The following is a 24582-nucleotide window of genomic DNA, read 5'->3' as shown; positions in this document are numbered from 1 at the left end:
TGAACTTTTTAAAACATTTTTTAAAGTTGTATGGTTTGACTTTAAATAATGTTAGTGTTAGGATTACTACTTGGACTATTCTTAGGAGTATTAGTATTGGGAGTTAGGACTATTAGTTCTTAAGGTAATATTTTTAACTTAGTTTATGATATGATTTCTTTTTTGGCATATTTCTTTTTTCTGCATAGCATAATTTAAATTTATTATTAGTATAATAATTGATTTTGATCTTTTGCTTACCGTGTTTCTATGTGTGAGGTTGGCTGGTTGAGCAATTGTCTGACATTATCACTATATTGCAGTGTTTCTATTGTAGTATTATATATTTTTTGGGATGATTTTAAGTTTATTTTGTACTAGTGTGTACTTTATAAGATTACTAAGTTTTCAAGACAATTTGTTATCTGCTTTATGGTTGAAATTTGATTTAGTATTATTTGCTTTATAAATTAAATGTTTGTTGGTTACTTGTTTTCAATTTGATTTTATGATGCAGTTAATATGTGCATTGAAATTGGTGGTTAATTTTTTTTATGCAACTATATTACAAGTAATTGTATTGTAAATTCTAAAAAATATTTTAAAAAATTTAAGAAAATTATTTTTGAACTTTTTTTAATAACAAATCCATCTCGATCAAATTCATTCATGATCAGATTAGGTCGATTTAAAAAGAAAAACACACAAATCCATCCAATATTTTTTGTTTGGATTGGGTGACGGATTTACACAGACGCAATCCAAGGCGTGAACACCCTACTTAAACTTACCTTCACATTTTGGACCACCCCACCTTTTTGGGCCTGTTTTATTGATTGGAGCACTTGTGCATTGGTTAGCTTCACCTATTGGTTGTCTCAGTCTTGTCATCCCGATTCATTGCAAACGTATTTGATCTTTATCATTAAACATCATTGGCGGCACAACCTACGATTGTGAACAGAATTGGAGATGGCAGAATAAGAGAACACGACAAGGGGAAGAAAAAATGTTTTTTTTTTTCTTTGGAGAAAGAACTTAAGATTCCACAGAGTGCAATTATAACTATTATCTTGAAAATTATCAGTTGAGTTGAGATCATACTAATATTACATAGAATGAAATTACTAAATATTAATCGTTATTTATTTTATTAATTATTATTATAATTATACTTTATCTTTTAAAATACGTCTCCTTCACTAAAAGTATTAATTAGTCAAATTATCATGTCTCAGTTGTTTTCTTCAATAACTTTAGATTTCTTTAAAAACAATTAATGTGTTCAGCTGTTTACTTGCAAGATTTCTTTTTTCGTGTGTGAAGCTTTATTCCTGACCCACACCACATAATGTGATTATTTACTAGATCTAGGCATTTATTTTATTTATATAATGAAACTAAATACTTAAGAAACCTTTTGCCTTGTTTGTTTGATTTTTTATTTTTTATTTCGTAAAAGGAAAGGAATAATAATAAATGTGGGGGGGCCCACAGTGGCAAAGACAAATCGACATCGGCAATAAAAGGCCGTTTCATTCTCAAGCACGTAAAGACATGGTGGGGCCACCGCGCGTGACGTTTCGCTTCGTCGCTGCAGTGTTGCACCCTTATTCCTCCTAATCATCATTTACAATAATCACTTACTGTTACAAACACTAATCATACCACTTTCCTTTCCCCATTAATTAAGCACTTAGTAACAGTCTAATTCCACCCGCAACAAAATGCGCTAGTTTTGTTTGTTTGTTTTATCCACCCTCACTCTCACTCTCACTCTCACTCACACACAGCCACACAGGGACGAAACGATACGATCCATGGCGATGATGATGCACACTGCGCACCCTCACCTCACTAATTAACACTAATCGTTACTTAAATCAGTTAAAACGAGGCATCAGAATAAGTGCAAGTGCCAGATCTCGATCTCGATGCGGTGGCGGTTGCTGCTTTTGTTGCTTTTGGTAACGGCTCGCGCAATGCCGGTTCCGATCACGTTTTCCGCCCGCCTCGTTCACCGCTTCGCCGACGAAATGAAACCGGTTCGGCCTCCGACCGGATACTGGCCGGACCGGTGGAGCATGGGCTACTACCGGATGCTTCTCACCGGCGACATTCTCCGGCGCAAGATCAAAGTCGGAGGCGCACGCTACCAGCTACTGTTTCCTTCTCACGGTAGCAAAACGATGTCGCTCGGCAACGACTTCGGCTGGTAATAATAATAATAATAATAATAATAATCCCTAATTGCTCCCTTTTCTTCGGTTTGAATCTGATAATGCGTCTCTGGTGATTAGGTTGCATTACACGTGGATTGATATAGGAACACCGAGCACTTCGTTTCTCGTGGCGTTGGACGCAGGGAGTGATCTCCTTTGGATTCCGTGTGATTGCGTACAGTGTGCTCCATTGTCATCGAGTTACTATTCCAATCTGGTATGAATATCATACCTAATCTATTTTTTTCTTTGATTTCTCTTACTATGTAGAGTAAACTATGATTAAGCATAACGAGGTGTCACATTAGTTCTTCAAACTAAGGAAAATTTAAAATTAGTCCAGGGAGTTTCTAGTTGTTTCATCTTGAGATTTTGGTCTCTTAAACATATGATAATATTATCATTAAGTCACATATTTTTTTATAACTTTGGATTAATGCGATTGGCGGATTGCAGCTTCAGGGACTTTTTTGAAGTTTCTTAGTTTTGGGGACTAATGTTTATGTGACTAGGCTTTATACTTTCAGGAACTAAAATGTTGGTTTACTCTACTATGTAACTTGTAGTCTCAATATCTTAAATGTAATAAAAATAATAAAATATCGGATTATATTAGCTTGTTTTATTGATTGTTTAACAAATAGTTAATCATGCGAATTGCAAATCCTTGATTGGATAAGGTTTCAATTCGAGTTTAATGTGACACTAACACAAAACATGGTTCCTTTCTGAGTGTAATGGTTCAATGAGGTTTAGAATCTATAACAGGTTTAGCACTTATTTCCAGTAATTGATTGGCAGGTGCTCCTTCACATATGGGGCATCTATTATGCAGGATAGAGATCTGAATGAGTATAGTCCGTCTCGGTCCTTATCCAGTAAGCATCTATCTTGCAGTCATCAGTTGTGTGATAAGGGTTCGAATTGTAAAAGTTCACAGCAGCAGTGTCCATACATGGTCAGTTACTTGTCGGAGAACACGTCGAGTTCTGGATTGTTGGTTGAGGACATACTGCATCTTCAGTCAGGCGGCAGTTTATCAAACTCATCTGTTCAGGCTCCAGTTGTTCTTGGGTGTGGCTGACTGCCCTGTCTTTGTTACTTCAACATCACTTTCCCTGATGATGTATTCTTTTTTTAATTAAAAACAAGTTTCCTGGTTTTTTCTCTGACGTCAGTTTTGTTGAATGCAGGTGTGGTATGAAGCAAAGTGGTGGTTATTTGGATGGGGTTGCTCCAGATGGCCTATTAGGTTTGGGGCCTGGGGAGAGTTCAGTTCCAAGTTTTCTTGCTAAATCAGGATTAATCCACGATTCTTTTTCCTTGTGCTTTAATGAAGATGATTCTGGTAGAATATTTTTTGGGGACCAGGGACCAACCATCCAACAGTCTACTTCATTCTTGCCTTTGGATGGATTATAGTATGAAATTCTGTACTTTAAATTAGTTTACAATGTTTCACTGCACTAAAATATACTTTAGAAAATGGTGTCACAGTGCTAATTATGATAAATTTCCTGGTCAGTTCAACCTACATTATTGGAGTGGAGTCATGTTGTGTTGGGAATTCTTGTCTTAAAATGACAAGTTTTAAAGTGCAGGTTGATAGCGGGACATCATTTACTTTTCTTCCTGGTCATGTGTATGGAGCAATAGCTGAGGAGGTACTTTAGTTTTCTAAATTCCATTAATGTAAATTTCTGCTCAGTCTTTTAATATGATTTTATTTGTGATAGTTTGATCAACAAGTAAATGGTTCAAGATCTAGCTTTGAAGGATCTCCTTGGGAGTATTGTTATGTTCCCAGGTGAGTTTTCTGGATAGATCTCTGTCTCTCTTCCCTCTTGCGTTGGTGCATGATTTCCTAATTGGTAGAATTTTCTGGTCTCTTTGATGGCTTTATTTATTTATTATTCTTTTCTGAGACAGTTCGCAAGAGTTGCCAAAGGTTCCCAGCTTAACTCTCACGTTCCAACAGAATAACAGTTTTGTGGTCTATGACCCCGTATTTGTATTCTATGGCAATGAGGTGGGTGTGAATTAAGTGATCCTGGACTAAAATTTTGACATATAATTAAAGATGTTACAAGAGACTTCATTATAAGAATAGTTGTCGGCTTGTAGCTAAATTAGTTAGATCGGTCCTTCCTGTGCAGGGAGTCATTGGATTTTGTTTAGCCATACAGCCAACTGAAGGAGATATGGGAACAATCGGACGTAAGTTAAATATTTTCCTTATCAAAGTCTACTGATTACCCATACTCTGGAATATGGTATTAAAAGATACTTTGATCTTAAAACTAATAAATTTTTTTGGCAGAGAACTTCATGACAGGATACCGTTTGGTATTTGATAGGGGAAACAAGAAGCTAGCGTGGTCACGCTCAAATTGTGAGTCATAGTACTTTGAGTTTATAAGCTAATATATTTTAGCTTTAGTTCTAATCATTCTACTTAGGCAATGAAGCTGACTTCTTGTGAGTTCTTGGTCTCTTAACCATTTGCCTGGTGCTTGATGCAAAGGCTTTTTTCTACCTTAACACTGTTCTTCCCGTCTCCCTTTTTATTCCTTTTGCTTATATACAGTCTACATGCATCTGTAGGTCAGGATCTGAGTCTAGGCAAGAGGATGCCCCTTTCTCCAAATGAGACTTCATCAAACCCATTGCCTACAGATGAGCAACAAAGAACGAACGGGCATGCAGTTGCTCCAGCTGTTGCTGGAAGAGCTCCCCACAAACCTTCGGCTGCTCCATCTCGGATGATTTCATCGTGCCGGGTACATTGGCACTGCTATTTGTTTCTTCTACTTCTACTTGTGTCTGCCCTTTACTGAGACAGACACGTTCTTATTCTTATGTATCTCAACTAGCCTGTCTAGATAGAGTTATTACATGTACATCCAAATATGTATCCATTTTGTCCTCCTCCTAGCTTTGTAAGTATTTTAGATCTTACACCATCCAATGCTGTTATTTTTTTGACATTGCCAGCATGTTAGATTCCTAACACGTACTGGACCATTATCTGTTAAACCCGCTTTTGCTCGGGTGAGGTTATGTAAATTAATATGCCTGGTGTTATCCCATGACTGCCTTTTAATTTAATTCATTTTTTCAGTCAACTAATTTATGTTACTTGGTTGATTTTGTTTGAAATTCTAGGGGACTGTGAAATACCGTGTTGACTGTTGAGTATGACATTTAATTTTAAAATATTTTCTATAAAAAAAATCCGAATCTAGTACATTTGAAGGGTGTAAGTTTTTTCTATTTTATAGTAGTATTTGATATAATAACAAAACTTAAATCATGTTTCTCAGTTTTTTTTAAAATATTGTAACAATTTAAATTAGAGTTTTAGCTAACCTTTAATGCTAATTGTCATGCGAATTATTGAGACAATTAATTATAAAAATGTCAAAGTGAAATTTTAAATAGCCAATAGCCTCATGTGAAGCATTTTGCATTTGCTGCCTCGTAATTGCGTTCATTTAATTGCTCTGAATAATAGAGAATCCTGCGCTTATTTATCTAAAAATCATGAAATCATTTTGTCGTTTTGTGCAAGAACATCATATTGATAATCAGGGGCTAATGTTTCTAGCTAAGAGAGCTAATTACTATAGGCTCGATCAGCACGAGTTGTTAGCGAATCCACAATGACTGAATAAGAAGGTTATATTTCGGCTTACTTAAATTTTTGATAATGGACATACAGATCATTTTTAGATTATTATTTAATATTTATTTTTTAAAGTTAAGTATTTTAAAAAAAATTCAATTTTATTTTATTATTTGTTGTTAGTTGTCTTTAGTGAAATGATAATGTGACATACAAAATGTTACGTTATCACACCTTGTCACGAATATTTTATTGTTACGTTATCACTTTCAATGACATATGACCGAGTGGACGTGATTATGATTAATGACATAATAAAATAAAACTAAATTTTTTTTTCTAGTAGGTATTTGAAAAAAATGATTTTTTAAGTAATAATTTAAAAATGATATGTTTTTCAGGTATTAAAAATTTATTTAAACAATAAATAATTAATATCTCACTGTTTGATCTTGTTGGTTCAATGTATGTAACATGTTATGCCTTCCTTCACTCTTCCTTTATTATTCTCTGGATCCAAAATATATATCTCAGTGTTTGATCTTGTTGGTTCAATGTATGTAACTCAACTTTTTAATTTAATCTTTAATATTATTTTATTAATTTAGTTCAGCTGATTAAATATGATAAATTGATAAGTGTTATTGTGAATTTCAAATAGTACTTTTTTTAATTCTACAAATAAAAAAATATCTCATTAATTTAATGTATTTCTTATTTTGAATGAGAAATTATCTTAAAAAAAGATAAAGTTTTTTAAGTCTATATAAAAGTAAATTACATATATGCTCATCAGGTTATTTTAATTAATTTTTAGTTTTTTACACAAACTTACAAATATTTGATCAAATAAAAGTGTTTGAGAAATAATTTTTTCTTATTGACTTATAAGATTTACTTTTAAACATAACTTAAATTTATGATTACCATTTTTATTTTTATTTTTAATGAAATAATAAAATTTATCATTTTATTTGAAATTAAATTATTTATTTTTATAAAATTTCTCCTTATCATTTGTTAGCTAAAAAATTATTTTTCAGATTGATTTAATTAAGTTTTTCATACCTGGAAAATAAATTATTTTCAAATTACTACCTAAAAATTCATTTTTTGTCAAATAGTTATCTAAAATTTTTTTATGTTTCAATTTACCAACATGTTATTGTCACAATCATCGAAGATGATAACATGAGTATGAGTTATCCATAACAAGACAGGTTGAGGCAACACTCCGTATGTCATATTACCACTTGATGAAAAATAAATAAATAATAAAATGAAACTGAATTTTTTTTTCAACTACTTGATTAAAAAAAATAAATATTAGCTAATAATTTGAAGACACCCATATTTCAGGTATGAAAGTTTTAATTAAGCATATTTCAATACGAGGAAGGTTTTATGTAGTTCAGGGGAACTAGCAATACCAATATTGCTATTGGCACAATCCCTCTTAGTTTCAAATATTTTTTTTTTAGCTTGTCCTTCCCACGAAAATATGACTCCGTTAAATAAGTCTCTAACAAAATTCTATTTTCGTTGCACACATGGGGTAAAGAAAAAAAAGCAAAAGAAATACGATTTCATTCTATTTCCATTACAGACAGTAGCGTGTAAAAAATGATGCAACAGAAATACGATTCAACAACAACAAAACCTGCAATAAAATCCAAAAAAGAGAAACAAGGGTGCTTGATCTTGATGGGGCAAGGTGCTGTGTGGATCAACGAATTGCATGGAGGGGGAGGATGGCATGCATGTGGATTGACAATGGGTTGCGGAGGGAGGGATGGCGTGGTCGTGGATTGACGACGTTTTGTGTGGGGAGAAGGGTGGCGCTGAGGGAGGGGTGATGCAGTCTAGGTTGGTGTAGGGGCAACGGTTTTGGATATGAGAAGGAGGGAAGGGAAAAGAGAGGGGGTGGAGGAATTTGGTTAGTGGGCAAAATAGAAATTTCAGAATTGATAGTTTAAATAACAAATATAAAAGTGAGAATAATTCTTCCCTTAGTTTAGTTTAGTAATTGTATCGGATGATGTACCCATATTTTTCATGACAAAATGAACTACAAAAATATATGTCTTAGATGCTAATTTTTAGTTAAGAAAATGTAATACATTGTTTATCTTTAATTAATGATAAGTGAAACATCAAATCAAAGTAAGAGATGTAATAGATCGATTGGCTTAATGAGTTAAAGTTAAAGAAAATTGAGAAAATAATATATGTACTTGATATAAAGGTTTCATATACTGTCATTTAGTAGGTGTTTGTTTCTGCATCCGTCTTCAATTTTACATGTGTTACCCAAAAGTGACAAAATTCATTAATCTCATTAACTGAACAAATGTTTTTTAAATAAAAAATAAAAGCAAAAACAATGAAAATTACTTTAATACCCTCAATTCGAGTGGGGAAAATTATTAGTAAAATGTTACTTTTTTTAGAGAACTTTAAAGAATAAATTATTTCTCAATTAAAAAAAAAATACATGCATTGTATTTAGTCCTGTTGTCGTCATTATTGTTTTTTTGACGCAACACTCTGTTATATATTCCATGCCACTGTGACTGTAAGCCAGCTGAAATTTGACTTGTATTCATTCTTAAGCCAACCACAACATAATTCATTGGACTACTAGTTGACAACATAAAGTGAATTCATTGGACTTGTATTCATTATGAATGCCACTATATCTTCTCCAATGATGTTGCAACCGAAGATTTGATAAGATACTTAAAGTACAAAATACTATATAGTAAAATTATACAATAAAATATGCTAAATAATCAGAAGCTTTAATTCTCCAACAATGGGAATGGAAAGAAACTATATAGACAACCGTTATATATCTGGTATAGATTCTTAAGATATCTGGTGCGTGCATGAGTTTAAACATTAAACTATACTAAACACTTTCCCCAGCTTCGTGAGTTCCCTTTATATTGTGACTGGCCTCAACATTTGGTCATCCTTTAAACCCAAAAGGAAACAATACATACACACTAGAGAAGACGTGTAACGATTTCTATTGCAACTTCGGTCTCAATTTCCAAATTAAAGTCGTTCGTTCCTTTTATGATAATCAAAGAGTATCTACAATCCAAAAGCTAGCAAGAAGAAAGCACATGAATATATCAATGAGATGTTTTTCAATTCCGTCCAAATTAAAGTTTAAACATGAGACGAGCTTCATAAAAATGCAAATCCCTTTTGTCATGTGTGTCCACAGCAAGTTTCTAAAAGCAACAATGACCAATTTATTACTAATCAAAGTTTTATTCCACGTCTCACGTCTGTACTATACACTTGTTTATCATCTTTTTCTGCGTAAATATAGTATGATTAAACTTTTTGCTCTCTTTGATCTCGAGGTAAATTAATACTAGTACAATTCATGTCCTTTTCTCAACTAATCAGGGGAACATTAACGTTAAATTTACTTTTGAATGAAATGCTTTCAGTTTCAGCGAGCTTTGAAGTGTTTAAATCCACATATAATTGATTTTGGGTCACTTTCAATAAATTTCTAAACAAGGCACTTAATATAAGAAATAAACAAATCCAACTTCTCTCGTAAACTAAAATTAATTTATACGCCTTATCTTTTAGGAAAATTAAACAAAAAAACTATTAAAAAGTTATCATACATGAGTTAATTTTAAGTTATGAATTTTTTTATTTCTTGTAAAAATTCCAAAAAATAAAATAAAATTTAACTTGTGAAAAAATTGATTTATCTTATTTTATATTTCTTCTCTTGTGAATTATTATTAATATGTTAATGCAAATGAAACTAAGCCTTTGGTGTATACCTCCGGTACTTCAAAACTTAAGCACATACTTTAGTTTAGGGTGGTATCCTGACGCATGCTTCTCTTTTCTGTTCTCACCCACACTTTTCGTTGCATTTTCTTATTTTTATCTTTTCCTTATCACTCTACTTTTGTTTTCCAAAAGTGGGACTGAGCTTTCAGCAGTTTTGCTAATTGAAAAAAAGATTATTTAGTGGGTTAGTTAAATTAATGATTCAAATTGCTTCTTTTGGTTCCCTTTATAGAAATATCTTAGAAACAGAAGCCAAAATGTCACCTTTATCTTATCGAAAAAGTATCAATGAGAATCAAATATCTCATATTCAAACAAGATGGGAAAAGAATTTAAAAGACGAAACTTCTTTGGTCAATTGGTCTAGTAGCTTGTGTTATCGATGATAACTACTGAGACAATTTTCTTTGTCTAATGGAATTCTTGAACCATGCATGATGAAATTAATTATGACACTTCCAATAACTTCTTCGTGACTAAGCTAAAAGAATTTGCTTACAAAATAATGCTTCATACTTTTAGATAACATTAACAAGTATTTATAGTGAAAGGTCGAAAGATTTTAGGAGAAAGTGTTATGAATATTGTCACAACGAGTCCAAAGGGTATCGCTAAGAGAGACGATTGAAATATTTTCTTTTTAAAATCAAGAAAAATGGGAAAACTCCTTAATGTTAGAAGACTGAAATTTAATTAAAAATATGAGTTTGGATCATGAGTCTGGCTAAGGAATGATGATTTTGTGAATTTTATTTTAGTTTGATAGATAATTTCCTTATTATCTTTTTGCAAAGTACAAACTTGACATATATTTGTGAGTTTGATTGGCCTTAAGTTGACTGAAATTTTATCAATGGAGAGGGTAAAAGGCTCATAGCCGTTGCAATATGAAGGATTATCTTTGTCAATGGTGCTAAATGCTTGCACTTGCATCACTTCAAATACAATCCCCGTCATTATCTGTTCCACATTATGTTGTTCATTCGATCGGATATGTGCATGAGTCGGTGGAAGCTGCTTTCAGTCTTTCACTTTCGTCCTCAATAAATTATTGCTCTTCAATAAGAGAGTTCTCAGTATTAGCTGTCATTTGATATGTCCATTTCTTTTTACATATCAAATAAATAACTTTGTCAAGTGTCAACTGAACCGCAAGCAGTACCATTAATTTTTACTATTTACATATATATTTGCGAATGAAAAAGGTGATACAGGAATGCGTTCCTTCTTATCTACTTTCTTGAACCCCACGTAAAAATTTTCTCCGTTAAGAAGTTATAATCCGTTCTAAGGTTCTTTATTCACTGGCGTAGTTAGGGACCACTATACCTTTCCATTCATATCATTGAATCTGAATGGTGAAAAAGCCTATATATAATTGTGTGAATAACTTTCAAAATTCTGGTAGACTATGCTGATGTGAATTAATCTTGATTTTAACTAAATTTTGTACGTTTAAATTATTTTTAAAATTATGATAAAATTAAAACAAATAAGATTAATTTTTACTTCTACCAAAATCAATTTTAGTTAGATGTGGTAAAAATATCCCAAGGTAACTAAAAAAAAGTTCTTCAAAGAGCAGCATTGGTTTTTAGATCATTAGAAGGTAAGTGAGTGAGGAATATTTTTCTGTTTTGCAAGAAAGTTCCTTGTAACTTCTTGTGGTTTTGGACCTTGCTTTTTCTCTATATAAATTCTTCTCCTACGCTCCCACACCATCAATGATGTTCAACCCATCTAATACCTACTAATTTTCTCTACTCATCAAGAACTTCCCAGCTTGCTTTCATATTGGTTTTGATATTAAATACACAAAAATGGGGGTTGGAGATTACTGGTCTGATTTAATGGGAAGTGGGAATGGCAACCACCAACACAACAACAAGAACAAGAACAAGAAGCAATTACAGACCGTGGAGCTGAAGGTGATGATGGATTGTGACGGCTGTGTGCTCAAGGTTAGGAAAACTCTCTCTTCATTAGATGGTAAGTGCTACGTTTTCCCTCAATTTTATTCTCAAAATCAGCTTCCATGGGTAGTGTGCCATATTATAATTATAATAATATATATAAAAAAAGCTAGCACAACCATCTTTTATGTTAAAATTTGTTGAAAATCACAAAAAATGTTTGATATGACTCTTTATTTTACGGTTTCACTTATAATTTATAATTTATGGTTTTCAATAAATTTTAATTAATAATAAATAATATGTTAAAACAAAAGTGTTAGAGAGTATGTTATCAATTAATAGTGTAATATTTTTCTTTTGGTGAAAATTAATAGTGTGATATATTAATTATATAGCATTCAACACGTATGAAGGTGATGAAATTAACTAAAAAATGGTGGTGTAAGTGTAGGAGTAGAATCGGTGGAGATAAACAGGAAGCAGCAGAAAGTAACAGTAACTGGTTATGTGGAACCAAACAAGGTCTTAAAGAAGGCCAAGTCAACAGGGAAAAAGGCTGAGATTTGGCCTTACGTGCCTTTCAACATGGTGGCTAATCCATATACTGTTCAAGCTTATGACAAGAAGGCTCCTCCGGGATATGTGAGGAGAGTGGACAACTCTGCTGCCACCATAGGAACAGTGACAACAGCATATGCAGATTCATACACCACCATGTTCAGTGATGAAAACCCAAATGCATGTTCTATCATGTAGACACTAGAGTCTAGAAAGATTATTATTATGAGAAAAAATAAATTAAAAGTAGTGGTGTTTTACTTTTTTCTCACGGCACTGTAAATTTTCAAGTTTTAAATATATATAGTTTGCTTTATTTTTAAGGTGTTTGTTTTGCTACAGTGTGTAGTAGTGTGAAGAGGAAACAACATAAGTGAGATCTAAATTAATTCTTAAAAGAAATTTTTAACTTTAGATATGTTAGAACTTTTTATTGACGTATGTGAATTTATTTTGTCAATGTAGGAGATCTTTTTTATTTTTAAGTACTAATAGCAAATAATTTTTTCTAATAAGTTTAAATCGTAAGTTTTAGTTCTTTTATTGTTGGAGTTAACCTCGTGAGCCTTACATCTTGTGATCCTTGTTTTTTCCTAAACTTTGCTTCAATGGTCCCGACTCCTGAACCGTAATTTGTAGTAGTTTTGGACTGTGTAGTCTTGACGTACGTTTGGGGACCTTAAATAGGGTTTGGTTGTTACTTGTTAGGGAGGCAACCTTTGATTTGATGAGTTGTGTTGTTCTTTCAGACTGTTTACGTATGAATTGTGGCTTTCTTTGTTGTAGGGCTATAGGCAAATTAAACCGAACCCTGTATGTACGTAGTGTAGTGTAGTGTAGATTTTAACTTACCCAGATGTCTAACAAGTAGAACATAGAAACACAAATTTGAATTTGGGAGAACTACAATAATCTATCTAATCTTTATGATGAACATATTAGGGTGTGTTTGTATTTGGAAATCAGCTGACACCAACTTGAATGGACGTTTTCTTTGATGACACAAATTGTTCTTTCTCTAGTTGATTTTTAAAGTTGACACAGAAACGTGCGTATTTAAGGCAAGATCAAAGACTTTTAAAGTTGAGTGTTATTAAATATACTGTGTTTAAGTGTTTTTATGAAGGATTTTTTTTTTTGAAAACTAGTTTTTTATTCCCCTAGCAAAAGTGGTTCTCAATCAAATGTTACGTATGTGCTTGAATGAATATCAGCAAAATTAATTTTACAATAAAGTGATATTTATATTTAGATATTTTTATTTTAAAAGTAAATCAATCGTAAAATTTGGTATAATTTTTTTTATCATAAGAAAAGTGATTCCCCAATTAATTTTATATCCAAAATGTTAATGGGTAATTGATCATTTTATTTCTTCTTGGATGTGTAACTAAATAGGCTTAGTCTTTAAAAGATAATTTTTTTTACATTTAATTTCTAAATGTATAAAAAATATGATAATTATATCGTATTATATAACTTAATGTCAACTTGTTTATAATTATTTTTTCTTTCTTTTAAGGACTAAACTATTAATGATTTACACATTTAGGGGTCAAAGTAATTATTTGTCTAAATGCTAATTTTTTTGTGTATTAAAATGTAACAAAAAATAGCACGTTTGGTCCAACATTAAGATACTTTATATATACATACAATTTTACGAAGGTAAGGCTATGTTTGATTTGGGCGACGGAAATAATAGTCCTTAGACAGAAATGACATGAAGAGATTTGTTAAAATGATTTCAATATAACATATCATTTTAATTTCACATAACTTGTGGGTCCAAGAATTTAATTTCTTATATTATCTTTACAAAACAATTTTATAATATTATTTATATTCTATTTCACATATTTCTCTTAAAACAAACAATATAACATATCATTTTATTTCTATTTTATTTTTCCTTTTTCAAATTATTTTTTTATTTCTATCTATTTTATTTCTTTTTTTTAAACCAAACACACCCTAATAGTTATAGCTTTTATGTTTATTATTATACATTGTTTTCCAATAGATAACATGCAAAAGTTATGTGAAATTATTTTAATTTAAAATTAAGTTTAGACTTAAAATCAATTTTTGAATGAGATTAAGCACACGTTTGCTTTCATGGGCATCTTCCCTTATGCGTGTATGTACGAAACAAGCAATTAGTACAATATTTTTAGTTTTGCGTTTTGAAGGATGAATGCACATGAATAGTGTAGAAATCTAAAATTATTCCCTTTAACTTTGCTTTTGAGGTGGTGTTTAGACTAAAGTTTATTTTTATGCACACACATTAATAGAGAGAATCAAAATAAAAAACATTTAAATTAAAAGAGAGGATCCACAATTTTTTTTTTCTATTTCTTTTCTCTCCTCTCTATTTTAGTCTACCAAATAAAGCATAAGAGTTGTTTATTTTTACATGTTGAACGTGAATTATGATGGAACCATGTGTAGTCGATAAATTTTCAGCAATTATATACAAAATATTTATCCCAAATTATTAATACATAAAAATAATTTTTATCATTACATAATCGAGCTTTAGATATATATTTTTCCACATCTAATCTGTTGCCCAATTAAAATTGTCCCTATTATCACTCCTTCAACTTCAAGTAAAGAAACTACATAGCGTCGTGCAGGTGTTTTTTCTCCAACTTTACTTTTCGGTAGTTAAAAAGATTTTATAACTGTTAGTTTATGGGCCTAAAATCCTGGACCAGGCCCAATAAGAAGATATCATTAAACAACCAACAAACCCAATCAAGGCTTGCTCCTTCGTCTTTCACTCTTTGTATTTTTCGCTGACTCCGGCGTCACTTTCCGTTGAGTCTCCGTCCACCGGCGTGGCGATGGACTCGGAATCTTCAAACTCCGATTCTCAACCGCACCCTCTCTCGAACCCAATCGACGACGCGTGCCACGACATGAGCTCCCTGGAAGAGCTCGCGAACCGCGGCGCGTGGCGTTCCATCATTGACAAGGTCTCACGCGCCCGCGCCCTCTCTCTCCTCCACAAGCCCCACGACCACCTCACCTACCTTGCCTTCAACGCCCTCTCCTTCACCAAACTGCGTCGTTTCAACGAAGCCTCTGCGGAACTCGATTCCCTCGAAGACCTCGACAGCTCCCACTACCGCTACGAAACCTACCCCAAAATCTACCCCAATCGGATCGGATCCATGGTCCCCTTCTCCCTCCGGTGGCTCCACGCCCTAATCCCCATCAAATTAGGGCAACGTCAGCAAGGCATGGACCGATTCTACATTCTTCTCGATTTCGTGCGCGGGAAGATTAAGGAAAAGGAGAAACTGAGCAACCTCGGCGTCTCCCTTAATCTGTGGAGAAAAAGAGAGGTTTTTGTGGTGAATTGCATCATAGGGAACCATTTAAGTCAGAAAGAGTTTGGGGTGTGCTTGAGCTTGATGAAGGAGCTTCTCTCTCGCGATTGTTCTGACCCTTTGCTGGTTTCCCAGCTTGGGTACATGCAGTTGCAGATTGGGGACTTGGAGGGTGCGAAAGTTTCGTTCTTGAAGGTGGAGGAGTTGGGGAAGAGTAATGGGTCGTTGAGCGAGGTTGAGTTTAGGAACCTTGTGAATAGGAACAAGGCGTTGGTGTATTTGGTTGGGAAGGATTATGTGTCGGCGGTGAGGGAGTACGAGGAGTGCATTGAGAGGGACAGTGCGGATGTTGTGGCGGTGAACAACAAGGCTCTGTGTTTGATGTATCTGAGGGACTTGTCGGATTCTATTAAGGTGTTGGAGAGTGCGCTTGAGAGAGTTCCCACTGTGGCTCTCAATGAGACTCTTGTTGTCAATTTGTGTAGTATGTATGAGTTGGCGTATGTTAATCACTCTGATATTAAGAGAACGCTTAGTAATTGGATTGCTCGTGTTGCACCTGATGATTTTGATGCATCTTGTACTCGTACATGAGGTAGGTAGTTACTTTCTTTTTTGCATTTTGATTGTAATTGGTGTTCTTCTAATGTATCACCGATTTGTGTTTTGTTTCATTAGATAAAGCTGCTTGTAACTGGTGTTCTTCTAATGTATATCGGTAATTTATGTTGATCGTTAATGCAAACCTTTATTAGGCAAATCATCAAGGTGAAACTTTACTTCTGATTGGAGAACGGCACCAAAAGTACTTAAGAAACTGCATCTATGTTTTGTTTTGTTTAATTTATAGCATACTGTGCTGCTTTTCTTGGTTTACCTTTCAATAACTCCTTTGGCCTGTCTAAGTTTCTTATTGATGGAATTAGATGTTCTTGAATCATTCATTGCATCTCGGTGTACTTGAATTCTGTACTGAGCTGTGGGTGGATTGTGCAATATCTTCTTCTATATTTTATCCTATGCTTGCTCCCTTAGCCTAATATAAGTTTGATTCCACTTGATTTTTCCGTTTGGTTTGTTGCGAGGGATGCAAAATAACTGTCTCAGCTTGAAAATATCAAGATTTCTGAGTATCATGGATTCATGGGTACTGCAGTAAACTTTGAGCGTCTTAGAATCCTGAATTTGTCTGTTAGTTCGTATGAGGCTAAGGTTTCTACAATGTCAGGGCTAGGAAGGGGGGCCTTGTATATTTAACTCCATAGAGTCTTTAGTTTTGATTTGTGGTTATTGTCTTGTTTGTGAAACTTTCATCCAGCGAATAGGTGACTTCTGGCTATGATGGCTATCATGGGTTGGCTTCAATGCTAAATTACTTGTCTCTCCTGTGTGGTCCTGTTAGACCAAGTCACATCTTTGGATTGGTGATTTGATTTGAAAATACGTGTCTTGATTTGTAATATGCCTTTAATTGATTTGGAGATGCACTTGGAAGATGGAAAAGTCTGTGTTTTTTGATGCTACGTTCAGTATTGGTGCACTTTGTTTTTGTTTTTGCGAATGGTAGTGGTATTAGGACTTTGTTGTAAGTAAAAAAATACTATTCTCTTCTTGCAAGACAAAAATAGTGATGGTCAACTTTATTTGGTGTTGAAAAAGGGGGGGAGAAGGATTGTGCTTGCCCTTTTCAATTCTAAGTTGTGAAAGCTGCAAGATTCTTTACTCTTACATTTTGGCTAGAAGATAGTTGTTATAAAATATGTAGAAATTGCCAGGGAAATGAATTTGAAGATTTATTGAGACATCTGTAAGATATATTTCTTATCTAGAATTATTGTTATCTTGTTGATCTATTTATATGCAGAGTTAGCGGAGACATGGTGCGTTTGTTGCTTTAGTGTGTGCTTAAAGCACCTAGAAATGCAACTTGCCAGCATGAAGAAGGAAGGTAATTGATGGTCAACCATTCGACAGTAAATTCATTCTGGGCCTTGTGCTCACTGTTGGCCATTCCTGATGAAGAGGTACAAATATGGACAAAAATAAGTTGGTGTTTGGTTCACATCTTGTTCATCTGTAAGCTTTCAAAACCCAAAAGTGTCAAAATTCTATACAATTGAGAAGCTAACAAAACTCTTGCAATACATTCATTAAATTCATAAAGGGCATTGCATTGTTTTAGTGTTGGTTTCTTTATTACAGTATCCTGCTGCAAAAAAAGGAAGATCTCAGTATTTTTAGTTGGCTTATTCCTGTTGACTCTACTGCAAGTCTCCAAATTGATATTTGCATATAGCTTTTATTTCCTCATCGGACCTCGCTTCTGTTTATTGAATATGGTTGGTAGACAATGACATAAAAAATGTAATACCAAATCCTTAGCAACTGATGATTTGTTTTACTACAAGGAGCTGCAATTTTTCGTATCATTTGATTGAATGTGTACTGTTTTTGGCTATTGTATGTCTTGGAGAATGGATTTGGTCATTTGGTTGGAGTCGAATAGAGTGGTTTATAATAAAAGTCAAAATGGTATTAACGTGGATTAGATATAGGCATATAGCAAAAGGTGCTTGTCCCGCACAAAGTCGCGAAACAGTTTGAATTTCTGTTGGAATGGTACATTCAATGTCTGATTTTGATCCCAGTAAGATTGTACTGAAACAAAAAAAAAATAATAATAAAATGAAATAGGTTGAATGTTTAAGAAGAAAAATAACTAAATGAGATAGAGGGGTGGAGATAATCAATAATAATCTTTCTTTGAAGTGAAAAAGTTGCCCATATAGAAGCTAGAGAAATTAGTGAATCAATAAAACTAAAAATGGTTGTGTCCCCCGAAAACTTAACTCACTTTATGTTAATTGTCATGGATCTTCATTCCCGAAAATATAGCCTATAAAATATAAATTCGTATTGAATTTTTTTGTCACATGAAATACTATTATTTAAATCACCGACTATCAATTGATATGTTTTAAAATTATTGTTCTCATCCATAACATCCTCTGCCGAGTACGATACTAATAATTTAATTGACGATACAACTTGGAAACGAAGTACATGGCTACGTGCTGCTATCGGGCTTTTTTTTCTTTTCTTTTTTTCCAATTCAATTAATGAAGCATTGTAAATCCTAATTAGGGGTTGCAATTGGTCCCAATCAAATTGCTATTGTCCCTATCATCATTAGAAAATTCCAAGCTTATTCTCACCTGCAGTGAACATCAGAATCCAGATGTCTTTTTCTGTGCCCCTACTGCAGCAGAAATATGATAAAATCATATTTTTGTTGTACATTTTTTTTGTTTTTTTAATGGTTATTCTAATAGGTTTTGCACAGGAAAAAAACTTATATATTAAATGAAATTTTATAAAAATATTTATAACATATTAAGATACACATTTATAGAATTAATTAGATATACATTGAACATTTAAAATTATTTCAATTCTTAGAAAAATGTATTACATATTGAAATCCTCTAACCTATTAAAATTGTATTGAATTAAAAATATCAATGCATTTCATGTAAGACTTTTGTCATAAACAGGTTTCAGATGTGCAATATTTTTTCCATTATGGTACAACAAGAGAAAACAAATAATTATCCCTTTAAAAAAACCACATTACCATACAAAACTCAGAGTTAGCGAATAAATCAGTACTAGCTTACAAAAGTAAATGGTATCTTTAGTGGATAATGTATATTTATACAAAGTGATTTTTATTGACAAATCCAATTACAATAAGATGGGATGCAACTAGCGTTTGACTCCTCAGTGGAAAGAAGATCCAACTTTACAACCTAGATGAGTGGACCAATACATTATATCGACGGCATATCAGTGTCATCACCATCCACATTTTCATCATTATCATTTTCCATACCAGTATCATTAGACTTGGTTCCATATAAAACAAAGGATTGGTAAAAGAAACATTGGCTTCCATCATCCATATTTCTCCATTCAGGTGATTTTGTAACCTCATCAGATATATATATGTATTCCAATCCACTAACCCACACAATCAACATAAAACATTGGTTATTTAAAAAAATGGTTGCTATATAATTTGAAGCCCAATAGAATATTATCTAACAAGTTTTGTTACTTAGTGGAATCATGGTTTTATTGTGCTAAAATTTGTGTGATTTTGTTGAGTAACATAAATTATTACACAATGAAATTGTGATTCCGTTATGTTGCATGGGGTGCAAATTTGCATTACAACATAATTGTGATTTTGTTGTATAACAAAAATTATAATACAATGAAATCACAATTTTATTGTGTTATACAAAGACATGAAAAGAAATATAACCATGATTCTGATGTTCAAAAGTGCACAACGGAATTAGGATTTCATTATGTTTAAAAAACAAAAAAAAATACCTTCAACAACGTGAGCGGAGAGAGTAAATAATTGGGAGTGAAAAAGAAAAAAGGAATGAATGAATGAAAAAAAGGGAGAGAAGAAATGATGAAAGGAATGAAGAAACAGAAGGAGGAAAGAGTGGTGGGGTGGGAAACTACATGATGAAATGCTCAAAGAATATTTTGATCATTATTTTTGACCGATAGGGATCAAGAATAATTTTGTTGGAGGAGTCAATAGCTCCCTCTTGACTATGATTGCCCACAATTATTTTATTTGAATCTCATTTCTCTACCTGTCATCCTGTAACTATTCACTCAAGGATGGGTTAGGAAAAACATATAACCTACAAATATCATATATAGAATCATTCATGATGAATAAAATAGTGTTTATGGAGTTTTAAGATATGAATTCTGATAACTCAATTGACTTAATTTTTTTTATATATAAAGGAAACAGCTTGTTGTCTTCTAAATAGTTTTTTTCTTATCTTCTCAAGCCCGAAATGAGAACCCAAAATATCAATAATTTTTACATGTTGAGTGGAGCTCACCTCGACCATGACCATAATTGTGAATACAGTATATCTGCAGATTACCACATTCTGAGATTATCTTTAATTAAACAAAATTACAGCTTTTTAAAAAAGTAATTTTTTTATAAAAAATATACTATCACACTGACACATCCTGCAGCTGACTTTTTTAAAAAATACCACTTATACGTACTACTCCAGTTTATTTATTTATTTATGTATATTTAAACGTTCTCCATCTACGTACGTTCCTGAAGTTGAATTGGACATTGTTACCCAACACAAACAAGAAACTATTTTTTTACGTTTACAGACAAACAAGTTCCCCTTAGCTTAGCTTTGCATCTTTTCACTACTTGCAATGCACTTAGTCAACTCTATACCCCCAACCCAATCTTGGTGTTTGAACGTTGCATAGCTTCTCATTTCCATGGCCAATGCACTACATAACGCTGCCATCTCCAGAGTCGTGTTTGGAGACCAATATTCCATTTCTCGTTGGGTTTTTCCATCCCTATCCACTCTTCCTCTCTTGACATCAATTTCCTTTCTCTTCCAGCTTCAGCATCACTTGTTGCTAATGCTTAATTATATTGCCTTTGTAGAGCCATGCAGAAAGGAAAACACGTTGAGCTGATGCTGAACAGAAGGGTTAAGATGGTAAAGGCAAAGACTAATAGTGATTATGATGAAACAGAAGTTGATATTTCTTTGAGCCACAGACTTAATGCTGTGAAACCTTCCAAAACTCTATCCATATGTCATCATGCCACTGCTCTTTTACAAGCTGATTTTGACTCACCTGATGTTATAGCTGAGGTGAGTTCTTTGTAAATTTTCGCTTTGTTTGTTAAGTTAAATAAAAGTGTTTTTTCTTTTTTCTTTTGTCCCTTTTCTTTTTATACGTATCAAGAATTCATGATCATGTCATGACATGTATGTGGATGCTAAGGCTGGGATGAATGCAACTCGTGAAGGTTACACGAGATATACCCCCAATGCTGGAACATTAGAATTGCGCCATGCAATTTGTCGTAAGCTAAAAGTTTACTTTAGAATGCTGATACTTCGCGTGTTTGATTTTTTTCATTCTTACATTATGTGAGATTGGGAGTTTGACAATATGGAATTACATATTCTTCTGATCAGATTGTGGTCAGTAATGGAGCCAATCAAAGTATTGTTCAAGCAGTGCTTGCAGTTTGTTCCCCAGGAGATGAGGCATGAAACAGTCTTATACTCTACCATAAGCATTTAGAATTACTCATGCTACTAAGTTATTTTAAAGTCAAAGAAAATTGTCCATTGCATTCAAAAATTTCTGCTGACAGTAGGAGTAGAAAAAAGTGGAGTTAAATATTATATGAAGCTTCAGAAGTGCTCTCCTTTTGATGCCTTCTTCTTGTATGAGATCACATACTTGCAAATTGTAATAATATCATTCTGAACTTATTGACATGACTTCTTTTGTTCAAAAAATTCATTTCCAAACTTCTATAATACTTTTATCCTCTATGTTCTATTTCTCCGTATTACTTTCTCAATATGATTATCGTATATTCCAGGTCCAGCAATCTTTGCTCTTACCATTATTCAAGTAAAAATTTATTCCACATCGTGCACCTGTTTTGCATCTTTTGTGGTTTCAAAGAACTTATTACATAGATCATAGATATTATTTATTCTTTTGCAAGCTGTGGAGGGTTTTATTTACCGTGTGTTGTGAATGTTTCAGGTTATTATTCCTGCTCCATTCTATACGAGTGATCCAGAAATCGCAAGATTGGCTGATGCAACACCTGTGATTCTTCCAAGCCACATATCTAATAATTTTCTTTTGGATCCCAAACTGCTCGAAGCCAGCCTTACTGAAAGATCAAGACTACTTATTCTTTGTTCACCATGTAACCCAGCAGGATCTGTCTACTCTAAGAAATTACTTGAAGAGATAGCCCAAATTGTAGCAAATTAAGCACCCCAAATTAAGCACCCCATAGTTCCTTTCAAAAACTCTATGATTGTTTTATACAGGTTCTCTCTGATGAAATATATGAGCACATAATTATGCACCAACAACCCATACAAGCTTCGCATCTTTACCTGGAATGTGGGACAGAACTCCAACTGTGAATGGATTTTCCAAGGTTGGTCTGTATTCAGTAATGCTATGTGCTCTTACTGATAAAGTGTAAATTCTAGTTAGTATAAATTTTCTTTTGGGCATGTTGGTGTTTGTGTAATTGTGTTGTACTGTTGTTAATCCCTTGTTTTTGTTTTCTACTCAGTGCAAATTCTGCATTTCTTAGAATGTTTGTAAATTATGACAATGTTGAAAGCGTCAAGTCTTATGATGCTTTTCAATTGTGGTCTTGTAGACATTTGCAATGACTGGTTGGCGGCTTGGGTATATTGCTTGTCCAAAACATTTTGTTGCAGCATTCGGAAAGATTCAAAGCCAGGTATGATGTATTTTTTATTTCCTTTTTGTGAATTATGCACAACTCAATATCAAACTTCTCTTGATTTCCTTTTCCTCCAAGACATCTAAACAGATGCTTAAGTTTTACCATACTTTGCAATTGAGAGGAAAGCTTTTAAGAAAATTCCCAACTTTCATTTGGAGGGTTGGACTAGTGTTGCTATTTATGTTATATGCAACATATAATGTCAGACACATCTTGTTAGGAACCGGATCAGAAAAAATAAGAAAAGAGTTTCTGCTTAGTTCTCTCAAATGATATAAGATTGAGTGAGTCCCCATTCTTCTAGCATACTAACTTACTGATTATTCTAATTAACTATTGATACTCTACTTTGCCTAACTTCTAACTAACAATAAGACATTTTATTGAATACAGTTCACTTCAGGTGCAAGTAGTATATCTCAGAAAGCTGGAGTTGCTGCATTAGGAATAGGCTATGCTGGTGGGGAAGCTGTTTCTACCATGGTGAAAGCCTTTAGGGAAAGAAAATTTCAAGTTATTTGTTTTTTCCACCATATTCTCTAAAAAGTAGCCATTGAACTTAATATTTTCAGCTGAAAGGATTTTCTTTCTTGAAATATGAGAGCTAAAAGATTGAAACATCTCTTTAAGGCTTCATCCATGTTGCTTTTCAGTATAGCATTGATCATCATCATCTAGCTACTTTGCATAAAAAGTTCAAAAATAGTGAAAAATTAAATACATTAGCCCAAGTCATAACTTGGTGTTTTACTGATTTTTTTTACTCACAACAGGTTTGCCTTGGTGCTGGGGAGTGCATTTGGAGATGATTCTTGCATCCGCATCTCTTATGATGAATCCCTTACTAATTTAAAGACAACCATGGAGAGGATTAAGAAAGCACTTATCCCTCTAAGCTCTGATGCACTTGTTTAACTAATTACACTCTTCTACTTTATTCTGTTTCAGTTTTATTATGAAAATGAGTAATGATGAATCCTCTTATTATATCCTTCTATAAATCTTTTAATTCTTTATAAAGTAAGTGTTACATGAAAAGTGAATGCATTTGCAATTGATATATTGAAAAATATTAAAGGAAAAATGGTAAGAATGCATTGTGGTTACAGCTAAATACTATAGCCTCATGTATGTTTAAACTTTTTTTTTTTTTTCTAAACCAAAGTATTCTTTAGCTGAGGTAATCTTGTTCAAATCGAATAAGATCATTATAGGCGATAAAATTATCCCTTCAAATATTTAATAATGTATTCAGGAATTGAAACTGAGACTCTTCATTAAGTTGGAACAACTCTACGCCAATTTAAACATTACTAATAGAGTTGGAAATCTAACTTTTTATGTCATCTTTGTGATGAAATGAGCCATTGTTATTTTTAGATTTTTTTTTCTTATAAGTATCAAAGTTCTATGATTGTTGTATGTGCACTTTGAGCACCCTCATATAAAAGCCAAAATCACTCGCAAATAGACTGATCGATGCATAACAGCATAAGTAAAGATTTAGCACTCATCATTTGCAAAGTTTCCAGAGCTTAAATTGGAGTTACGCACTTGCATTGCAACCGAAATATCATAGCTGCGTGCATGTGACTTGCGATTTGAATCTCTCATACTAAGTAAGAGACCAAATGTTATGTTATGTTAAAATTTTCAAACAACACTTGTCGGCAATTGTTAACCGAAAAGAGTTAATATTATGGGTAGTTTTAGACATTAAAACATA

At 33.1% G+C, this 24582-nt stretch overlaps 3 protein-coding genes and 1 pseudogene across 3 annotated transcripts; all 4 read left to right on the top strand.

The window, feature by feature from the left end:
• The first annotated feature begins 1661 nt into the window (after window positions 1–1661).
• LOC100782209 (aspartic proteinase-like protein 1) lies at window positions 1662–5290 on the top strand. The gene is made up of 10 exons (XM_003552054.4): window positions 1662–2194; window positions 2280–2418; window positions 3037–3275; window positions 3395–3622; window positions 3727–3865; window positions 3938–4008; window positions 4131–4230; window positions 4358–4418; window positions 4522–4593; window positions 4806–5290. Exons 1-10 carry the CDS (start codon window positions 1914–1916, stop codon window positions 5036–5038), a joined length of 1563 nt encoding a protein of 520 aa, XP_003552102.1. The 5' UTR covers window positions 1662–1913; the 3' UTR covers window positions 5039–5290.
• Window positions 5291–11276: 5986 nt separating this feature from the next.
• Window positions 11277–12454, top strand: LOC100780586 (heavy metal-associated isoprenylated plant protein 23). Its single transcript, XM_003552051.5, has 2 exons — window positions 11277–11646; window positions 12025–12454. Exons 1-2 carry the CDS (start codon window positions 11478–11480, stop codon window positions 12327–12329), a joined length of 474 nt encoding a protein of 157 aa, XP_003552099.1. The 5' UTR covers window positions 11277–11477; the 3' UTR covers window positions 12330–12454.
• A 2398-nt stretch (window positions 12455–14852) lies between these two features.
• Window positions 14853–17876, top strand: LOC100779691 (trafficking protein particle complex subunit 12). Its single transcript, XM_003552050.5, has 2 exons — window positions 14853–16067; window positions 17337–17876. Exon 1 carries the CDS (start codon window positions 14984–14986, stop codon window positions 16064–16066), a length of 1083 nt encoding a protein of 360 aa, XP_003552098.1. The 5' UTR covers window positions 14853–14983; the 3' UTR covers window position 16067; window positions 17337–17876.
• Window positions 17877–20821: 2945 nt separating this feature from the next.
• Window positions 20822–23771, top strand: LOC100818364 (bifunctional aspartate aminotransferase and glutamate/aspartate-prephenate aminotransferase-like; annotated as a pseudogene).
• The last annotated feature ends 811 nt before the right edge of the window (window positions 23772–24582 follow it).

Source organism: Glycine max, chromosome 18 (assembly GCF_000004515.6).
Source record: "Glycine max cultivar Williams 82 chromosome 18, Glycine_max_v4.0, whole genome shotgun sequence".
In the NCBI taxonomy this organism is placed as follows: Eukaryota; Viridiplantae; Streptophyta; class Magnoliopsida; order Fabales; family Fabaceae; genus Glycine; species Glycine max.
This window is presented reverse-complemented; position numbering and strand designations above follow the sequence as displayed.